The sequence below is a fragment of the Gymnoscopelus braueri genome (assembly GCF_963280865.1).
Source record: "Gymnoscopelus braueri genome assembly, chromosome: 13".
Lineage (NCBI taxonomy): Eukaryota > Metazoa > Chordata > Actinopteri > Myctophiformes > Myctophidae > Gymnoscopelus > Gymnoscopelus braueri.
In genome coordinates, this window is record NC_137615.1 from 38,023,945 (window position 1) to 38,034,602 (window position 10,658).

A 10,658-nucleotide genomic window follows, 5' to 3' on the forward strand; every position below is an offset into this window, starting at 1 on the left:
CGCACACACACACACACACACACACACACACACACACACACACACACACACACACACACACACACACAATTGAAGAGTGCCTTTTTAATTCCAGGCATGGTTACATATTACTAGGCAATTTTAATATAGGATGTGACAAGTGCACTGAAGGAAAATGTATGATCTACTCAGCACCATGGTAACAGGGCAGCTTGACACCGGTGTGAACACTATCCCGCCTGTTATGGTGGGCTTTTATTCAAATCACTCCCAAGCTCAAAGGCTAAAAATACTTCATTGTCATTGTCTTCTCTGGCTTTTCAATACATGAAATAAAATACATTTAATGTCTCAAAGGATCTGATAGTATTCAGCCGTATGGATTGCATTTATTTAGACAATTTCCAAAACAGTGAGCAGAGGCACTGGATGAAGATTGCTCAGAGTACAGTACTTGTAAGTTTCGGGGTCCACCATGTAATATCATTCATTTAATTTGGCTCTTTTATGAATACCTTGGTACCTCCTGAATGCCTACATAGAAATCTAGTTTAATATTGCCGTAATATTCTTTAATAAATTACCGTAAATGTCATTAAGTCCATTATTTAAAGTGTGATGCTGTGTTCAAACTAGCAACAACAAAACAACAGGCAAGCCATTTTCAATGGAAAGCCAGTGACATTAAGATACAAACTGACACCCGAGCTACAAAAGCTACAAAAAGGTTGAGCCAGTGACGCAGTGAAGCGTCAATCAATCATATGTTTTTGTTTCACCATTTAAACTCACTTTCTGTCTCCCCACAATTCCATGTGTCCATTCAATGTTCCGTAAATGGAATAAAAACGAATTCTTGCTGTAAATCAGTTACCTGTGCTATTTAACCCTACCCTTCTCATTCACGCAATGTTGCTTGAGCAACACTCAACTCAACTGTGACTCGGCAGCAATGTAGTTGGCAAGGCTTGGTCATTTTGTAGCCTCTGTCGCTGCTAGTGTGAACGCAGTAAGTAAGCGTTGATACCACAGAGATGCATGAGACTACATTCACTTCCTTGTTTACATTTTGTGGTGACGCTATTGGCGAGTTACAGACAGTAAGAATGCTCAAAACTACATACAGTAGTGCGCCTCATACTAGGGGGTCCCCCATCTAAATGATGAATATTTAGAAGCCAAATGGACCCTCACAGGTCTGTAACGCAGAGAGTGTACTAATGGAACCAAATTTGGTTCCATTAGTACACTCTCATAGTTAAATGAACAATTAAAAAATAATAACAAATGGGCAGACTCTGGGTCCTTGATAGTAAAAATGTTGAGAATCAACTGCACTCACCTAATTTGAGCAGCCAGCCCTCTCTGTCTGGGTTGAAGAAGGTGTGTGTCAGGTCGTTCCCATCATCCTCTGGGATCTTAAACGGTTCACTCTTTATGCTCTCGTATAGATTCTGCAAATTGAAGCAGAGTACAGGAGGGAGAGAAAATGAGTGGGTGAGGAGAGAGACTGACGGAGAAACGTAGCAATACAAAATAACCAAAGAGGGATAAATGAGGTGAGAACTGAATTTCCCTCCAGGGATCGATAAAGGTTCATCTTAGAAAGGCAAGCATTAGCACACAAGAGAACTTGCAAATGAACACATGTTCACACACCTCATACCCGCACAGACAAACTCTGCATCTTCAATTATTCACACCCGTCCTTAGATTAACGGTGCATAAAAATAAGGATATTGACAGATTCTATTTCAGTCTTGTAAAAGGAAAGTGAGAGACGGCATGATGACTCACAGAGCTGGTTGGTGTAGAAACTGTTAAAGTGAGACAATGTGTAACACAGAGCTACTCTTTCAAAGTTGTGTCCTTTTGAACTTAAAGTGGAGCTGAGGGCACTTTGGTACACACGTCAGGCTACGTGATTTGAACTACTTTAACTTTTTTCTTCTTTTTGAGAGTTAAGGGTAGATTATTAGCATCAGTGGCTGCTGAGCTGCTGATTCACATCCAGCTGAGCTGTAGCATCTCAATTACCGAGGCATGACTTCTTTATCGGCAGTGGGAAAAATAATACATTGTCAAGATACACATTCTCTTCCTCTTCCTATCCGTCTCTCTCTCTCTCCATCTCGGCCTCTGGCTCCTTCTCTGTGACACACTTTAACTGTGACCCTCACTTTCACTCTCTGTCACTGTATTGATTTGTATCTGTATTCTTACGACACGCACGCACACACGCGCGCACACACACACACACACACACACACACGCGCACACACACACACACACACACACACACACACACACACACACACACACACACACACACACACACACACACACACACACACACACACACACACACACACACACACACACACACACACACACACACACACACACACACACACACACACACACACAAGCTCTGTGCATAACTGTTGTCCCAGGTTTCCAGAAGGTGGCATACCCGTTTCCTGTTCTGGTTCATTTTCCCATAGCTTTGTTTGATTGGCTCGGCAGCAATCACTCAAACAAGCCAATCAAATGAGCCAATCAACTGAAGCTATGGGAAAATCCACCGGAACAGGAAACAAGTATGCCACCTTCTGGAAACCCGGGGGGGAGGGGGGACTACAGTAATTATCAGATGTAATACGCGGGATTTGGACCTGTGTCTCCTGCATGAGTGCTAAAATGTCTACTGCTGAGCAAAGACGGAAATGCCTGTTTGGGCAAGAGGTACTGCATGAAGCTTAAAGAGTAATTCCTCCCGTAGTACACTTTGAGCTTCATGCAGTACTGTCAACCAGTAGACTGCCCCAACGCTCCTGATTTCGTGTATAGAGGGGCGGGTGTATAGAGCCGGCGAGAGATTGCGGCTGATCCCATTGGTTCACCGATCTGTCCGTCAACCCCCGCCCCGTTAACACAACATTACGAGCGACGCCCACTGCACTCTGGTTGGTTGGGAAATGAAACACTTCCTCATACCGAGTACACCGACGCGCTGGGCCAGGCTTTTATTTTTTAGCTAAACTAAACAATAAAAGCCTGGAGATCGAGGCTAGTCAACCAGTAGTGGTCCTACCTGACCACAGGATCTTAATTTCACAGTAGAATAGCAGGTAGACCACCTACAACCACCGCAGTTGTGTTAGTTATATTGTATTAACATACAAAATGGTTAAAGTAACATTTTATTTACTATGGATTTCACCTTTAATTGAACCTCTGTGATTTAACTCTCAGCGTTAAATGGCCACTGAGAATGTTACTGTGCACTCACCCTGAGCAGGTCCTCTGGAAGGTCTCCCCCCTCATTGATGCCTCTGTTCATGGAGATGAAGCGCTCCACGGGAGGTTTGTCTCTGACGTTGGGGTTGTGGAGGCTGGTGTTCAACATGATAATGGCGAATGACAGCACATAGCAGGTGTCTGTAGACAACAAGACAGGCTGTCATTAAAAAAAGAAAAAAAAAACGGGCTTGCTTCCAAACAAACGTTTCGACAATAAAGTTTGACTGAGCTCCATAGTCTGTCATGTTGCAGGATCCATCCGCAACCTAACCTCACATCACCAGGCTTTCTGCAGCAGCAGTCCACAACAGTGTACCCTCCACCGCCCCTTACCCCCAGACATGCACGCACGCACGCCAAGCCAAACAAGAACACACAGATTGGTGAGCCTATATATAGCCTGTCAAAATCCATTAGTTCTGTTAATTAATTGGATCGAATTGTGATAAAGAACTAAAAATGTATCGGACCAAATGCAATGCATAAATAAAGCATGCAATTGCTCAATGCATGTACAAAGAAGTCCAGAAGGATTTTGGAGATGCATTGTGCATTCACGATCAGCTCACAGGTCGCAACAAAAGAGGGACCTATATGCCAAATTTATCAATAACAAGATTGACAGAACTGGAACAATTTATGATGAATCAGACAGCCATCCATTAACATGTCTCCTCACTTATGACCCTGCCTGATAAAACAGAGAATTTAATCAGGGAAGAGCCCTATAATCTAGGTCACACACTCATTCCCACAACCGCATGCATGCATGCATGCACGCGCACACACGCATGCATGCGCGCACACACGCACACGCACAATAAGCCACAAAATTGTAATTCAGTCCCAGAACTCCTCACACCTAGCCTGACACTCAGCCTGAATTTTCGTTTTGTTTCAATCCATTATGGGCGTGGCTAGCGATTCAGGGGCTGGAGCCAGGCTACCTCACACCAAATACCCCTGATCCACCAAGGCAAACTAGTTCCAGCGGATGAGTAGTATCAGTGTGGGTCGGCATGTGTTAATATTCATGACTGCCCTCTTCATTAACATTTCCCTGTAGCTAGCATGTGGACCGAAGGCCACATGTGACCTGTCCAAGCTGTGCTAATGACCCCATGCTATTGACCGCCGATCAATTGAATTATCACTGCTGCTGGAACCACATACAGTATAATGATTACACAGCAATTAGCCACCTAGCTACCACCTAACAACGGAGAACTAATTGGACTGACATTGAGTCAAGATGGGATTGATAGCACCCGATACAGAAGCCTTTGAGGAATTCTGTGAAAGTGTACTCGTTCCCAGAGGGCAGGGATTTAACCATTTAACCACTTAAACCCCTGTAGTTTCAGAGAACTGGACTTGAGGCACAAGTATATACTTTGACCACTTTTTCACTCTACACCAAATCTCACAAAAAATAGCCGATCTACAGCCGATGCTAATTTTGGCTAATGTTTCCCCCAGAATATGGACGGTGGGGTTCAAGTGGTTAAGGCCCAGTATGTTGCCGTACAACAAATTGTGAATACAATTGTCTACAAGCTCACAACCGTGAGCTTGTAGATCTGCTATTATCACTTTTTTCCATTCTTTTCTTTTTGAAAAGTTTGCATTTGTTTTTGCAAAATTATTCAAATTTTTAGACGATTTCTGAAAATAGCTGAATACTTCTGACTATAATGACATACCTAAAATAGGGACGGCAGGTTGAAAGTGGTTAAGATTTTGATGATGGACATTTTAATACAACAACAAAACGTGTGCCAGAGGAGACGCACTGTGTGGGAAATGCACTGACCCACACCAACATGTCTGAGGGGCAGCAATGTACAGTTGTAGTCGCATGCTAAAGATGTATATGGTCTCAGACAGGTGCAGCTTTATGAAGGCAAGACAGGGAGCCTGGGGCATTGATCTGTGACTGAACCAGTGATTGGTCTGTGGCCTTAATAGCCGTTATCTGTCCTGGGGACGCAGTCTGGGACTGCCACATATATCTACCGCTGTGTGTGTGTGTGTGTGTGTGTGTGTGTGTGTGTGTGTGTGTGTGTGTGTGTGTGTGTGTGTGTGTGTGTGTGTGTGTGTGTGTGTGTGTGTGTGTGTGTGTGTACAGCCCCTATCACTTGCGGTGTCCCCCAAGGGTCAATACTAGGGCCCCTTCTTTTCTCCTTATACATGCTCCCACTTGGCTCCATTTTTAAGAAACATGACATCCCCTACCACTGCTACGCCGACGATACACAATTTTATCTCCCAGTCACACCAAACGACACGTCCTCCTTAAATAGAGTTCAAAATTGCCTTGATGACATCAAAGACTGGATGGCTACAAATTTTCGCCAGCTGAACCAAAGCAAAACTGAAATCATTATCTTTGGCCCGAAACAGTCCATCACTGGCCTAAAATGCGCTCTTGGCCCCCTCTCTGCGAATTTGCACACCACTATAAAAAACTTGGGTGTTTATTTGGACTCCTCCTTGAATTTTAACAAACAAATTTCAAGTGTAGTGAGCAGCAGTTTTTATCAGTTACGAACCATAGCCAAATTGAAGCCCATTTTAACTCACAGGGACCTGGAAACAGTCATCCACGCTTTTATTACCTCTCGATTGGACTATTGTAACTCGCTATACCATGGGCTGGCTCAGTCTACTCTCTCCCGTCTGCAGATGGTCCAAAATTCTGCTGCTAGACTCCTGACTGGAACCAGGATGCGAGAGCACATTACCCCGGTTCTGGCCCAATTGCACTGGTTACCAGTGAAATATCGCATTGATTTTAAAATTTTACTTTTTGTTTTTAAAGCCTTAAATGGCCTTGCACCACAGTACATTTCTGACTTACTTTCTGCACCTCCTACCCTCAGAGTTCTTAGGTCATCTTCCCAAATGCCCCTCGACATTCCCCCAACAAACCTTAGAACAAAAGGTGACCGGGCTTTCTCCGCTATTGCGCCCACACTCTGGAACAATTTACCACTGCACATTAAATCCAGCTCCACCATTGAAAGTTTTAAATCCACCCTAAAAACCCACCTCTTCTCCATTGCCTTCAGCTCAGTCTGAGGGCATTCTTAACTTATGGCCATTGAATGTATTTTTCCACCTTTTTTGTATTTCTTTTATGTTCTCCTATCTTTGGTGTTTTTTGTTTAGGTATTGCTTTATGTTTCTTTAACTATGCTGTATTTTTATTAGGTTATACTATTGTGATTGTAAAGCACTTTGGGTCAACTGCTGTTGTTTTTAAATGTGCTATATAAATAAAGGTGACTTGACTTGACTTGTGTGTGTGTGTGTGTGTGTGTGTGTGTGTGTGTGTGTGTGTGTGTGTGTGTGTGTGTGTGTGTGTGTGTGTGTGTGTGTGTGTGTGTGTGTGTGTGTGTGTGTGTGTGTGTGTGTGTGTGTTACCTGTGGACTGGAAGACGCCAGGATTGCATTGGCAATACCTAGAGGCAAAGGCCTCCATCATACGATCAATCTTCTGGGCTTCACCCGGAAGTCTGAAGCTCCACAGAAACTGCCTACAACAGCAGAAAGAGAAACAGAGAGAGAGAGAGAGAGACAGCCAGACAGACAGCCAGACAGACAGACAGACAGACAGACAGACAGACAGACAGACAGACAGACAGACAGAATGAATTGTGGAACATATAGAGGGAGAAAGAGAGAAATACATTTGTTTAATGAGATATTATGCAGTATTGATATTATGCAAATCTAAATGACAATCTATATTCATAAATTACAAATCCTATGCCTCAGCTATTCTGATTCTACAGTTTAATACAGGAGATCAGAGTATATCTTGATATCAGTGGAGATAACTCTAGTCCAGAGTGTAGCCTTTATTTATTTATTTTATCTATAAGACCTAAACACATTAAAAAAATAGATCAATCATTCTGTTCATTGAAACTGTTAACATGAGGACTGCTAGCCTTTTCACAGTCAAAATAACTGCAAGTACGATCGCGAGCGCACGCACACACGCACGCACGCACGCACGCACGCACGCACGCACGCACGCACGCACGCACACACACACACACACACACACACACACACACACACACACACACACACACACACACACACACACACACACACACACACACACACACACACACACACACAGCCTACCTTAATGCCTGCACAAGGTTGAGGTCTGCAAACTCATGAAGCTCCACAAACGAATGGAGAACCTTGATGTTAAAGTCATCTCTGGAGGGGACAGATGGGACACACAGTGATGAGCTGTGGATTTTTGAACTAGGGGGGCTATATTTTCTGACTTCACGTGCACGCGCACGTGCACGCATGTGCACATAGCCAATCAGCTCAGTGCTAGTTGAAATACTGTATTCAACATGTGATTTTTAATGTAATTATATTTTATTATTTAGTTGCATTGTTAATTTGTTGTTTTTATTTTTGTTTCAATTAATTAATTATTTTATTTTCCTTTTAGTTTTATATAAAAGCCCTTTACATAGACTCACCCACACATAAGTACTTAAAATAATCAGACAACTTGTCTTTGTCTTGTCTCAGAGAACTGGGTCCTCTTCTACGCGATCCCCTTCACACTCTGCAGTGCAGAGACTGTTGTCTCTCATTGTGAGAGGAATGTACACATTCAATTCAAGTCCATGGCTTTTTTCGAGTAGCCTAATGTTATGCAAAGCAGCCAGGTAGACGCTATTGAGAACGGCTCGCCGCTGACGGCGCGAACCTTGAGAGGCTATTGTTTAAACTTTAAGGTGTTAAGACCGCAGCTGACGGTGCGTGCTCGCGCGTGCATGTGGAGCTCCCAGCCCCCCAGCCAGCGCCAGAACTAAGGGGTCGCCGACCCCCCATAGCACCCCCTACAGCTCATCCCTGGGGACACATGTCACATTTCTACAGGTATTTACACTGATATCCAATGGCAAAATAATTCATATGAGGCAGATGGAATATGGAATTCATTTAGACACAGTATGTATATATTAGGCTGCAACTATCGATTGTCTTCTTAGCGATTATTCTGTTGATTACTTTTGCAATTAATAAAATAATGTTTTTTTTTATAATAAAAAAATAACACGGAAAAATGTGAATACATTTGTTATCATTGTAAGTAAAACTATTAAGAGAAAGTAAAACGTGTGAGTACTTTTTCCACCACTCCAATCTTCTTGATTGTATTAAACGACGATAAACTCACCAACATTGCGGCTGTACGGAAGGCTTGAATTATCCTCTTTCTATCTGCAAAGTTTTTGTTTCATAAAAAAACATATTTCTATACCTATGAATACATAATGTTTTCACAGAACCTATAGATGTCATGTCCATATCATCGTGTCAGTCCTCCTCATGTGACTGTAAAAACTTTCACTTTCACTGGAAATGACATTTCTCGTAAAAGCTCGATTTGTACCTCGTCGTACGTCAGCGCCGAGCGCCGAAAATATCAGATCTACAAGCTCACAACGCGTGGCGGATGCGTCGCGCTGAGGGCTTGCAGATCTGCCGTTTCGGCCCGCGACTCCATCGTACGACGTCACCGCAGACCTGTAGAAAGCCTGGATTTTGTTCTGAATGAACCAGTGTGATCCGGTCTAGAGCCCGCCTTACCGTATCCGGTAATTTTCACGCTCACATACATTGACACACCATTTCCGTATCCGGTGTAGATCCAGACCGGATTAGCAACCTGCAAAGTGACTTTATTCTAGCCTACTCTGAATTTCTCTCCAGTATCCACAAGATGACGCCATTGCTACATAAAACCCATTGATAAAAGGAACTCCAAGGCTCTCTAGTGTAGTCTACTGTAATGAATACAACGGTAACTGGATACGTGTGGTCCTGTTTCTGTTTTCTCTTTCTTTTTTAGAACTGGTCCTGGACACTTGGGAGAACTGGGACCATTACCCGTTTTTACATTTTAAAATCAATTTTCTATAAATCATTCATGAACAATGATCGAGGTAATGTTTTTTTTATAATTTTCTCTGTATTTGATGATATTTGAACTGTTGGTGCTACTTTATATGTTTTATGAATTGAATACAAGGACCTTAATGGAAACAAAACCGCAAGGACTTTTTTGGACGGACCTTTTAACTGTTTTAACTGTATGTGCTGTTTTTAACATTTCTGCCTAATAAAATATTAAACAATCAATCAAAAAAAATGTTACATTCGCATTTACAGCAGATGCATTTTCCAGTCCATAATGGTTCCTATTAACACTACATGCAGACAGACAGACAGACCGACAGACAGACAGACAGACAGGATTTGCACAATTTCTCAGATCAAAATAAACCGTTGTCATAGATACAATTACACTTAATGAAAGTGATACTACTTAATAAAATAATTAAACTTAAAGCAAAGACACAGATATACAGATTTGCACAGGGCCCACTTATTGTGCCCAGTTCAGTTACCACTTTAAAATAGTGCCCAGTTCTCTTGTATGAGGAATTAGTTCAGACCTTGATGATGAAAAATCTCTGATTTGGTAACTTGTACAGTTATTTAGCTGTTGCTGGAATAGTTATTAAGACATGTTGTGAGCTTGTAGATCTGCGATTTATTGGCAAAGAGATTTGGTGTAAAAAGGGGCAATAACGGTGGCTCATTTGCAATTGCTTATTCACCCTACATAATGGCTACTGCTTAGGAAATCCACTCCATACAATTTGTGGGGGGGGAAATAGCAAATCTACAAGGTCACAACAATCTACAAGCTCACAACGCCTGCATAAAGACAGCATTTCCACTGTTTTGTCTACTTCTATCAGACTGTCAGTTATCAAGATGTCTGCGTGACCACATGACACCGCAGACTAAATATGTTTGACTGAATTTTTTTTATAAATAATCCAAGCAGGTGTTAATGGCGTTCCGAATGCAATTCAGTCCATTTCAGTTAACACACAGGGTGATGGTTGGTACAGCCTACAGTCAGGTCTTCTCTCACATAGTCTTTCTCCCTCTGTTCTCTTTAACTGTCATGCAGTTCACATTCACATGTGCAAAATAATTGTTTCCAAGCTAGACTAGACTGTGATGAAGTTGTTAAAAAACACTTGTGGACACGAATCCTAATTCAGGTGCCCAGTCCTAATTCAGTTGCCCAGTCTTCCTGGTGCCCAGTCTTCCTGCCCAGATATCCCTAGTGCCCACTCTTCTCCACCCCAAAGTGCCCTCATTTCCCTAGTGCCCACTCTTCTAAGTGCCCAGTTTTCCTGGTGCCCAGATGTCCCTAGTTCCCACTCTTCTCCACTCCTAAGTGCCCACTCGTCCAGGTGCCCACATTTCACTAGTGCCCACTGTTCCTAGTGCCCAGTCTTCCCAAAAAC

General features: G+C 42.7%; 1 protein-coding gene across 1 annotated transcript in view; it reads right to left on the reverse strand.

The window, feature by feature from the left end:
• The window catches only part of LOC308099324 (cytohesin-3-like), a 17,748-nt gene extending 9,104 nt beyond the window's left edge, over window positions 1-8,644 (reverse strand). Inside the window, exons 1-5 of the mRNA XM_080448052.1 lie at window positions 8,507-8,644; window positions 7,441-7,521; window positions 6,709-6,821; window positions 3,272-3,420; window positions 1,322-1,433 (exon numbers count right to left, since the gene is read on the reverse strand). Coding sequence (XP_080304178.1) covers window positions 1,322-1,433; window positions 3,272-3,420; window positions 6,709-6,769 — 322 coding nt within the window. The 5' untranslated portion in view covers window positions 6,770-6,821; window positions 7,441-7,521; window positions 8,507-8,644. The remainder of the gene's footprint in view (window positions 1-1,321; window positions 1,434-3,271; window positions 3,421-6,708; window positions 6,822-7,440; window positions 7,522-8,506) is intronic.
• Between the last annotated feature and the right edge of the window lie 2,014 nt (window positions 8,645-10,658).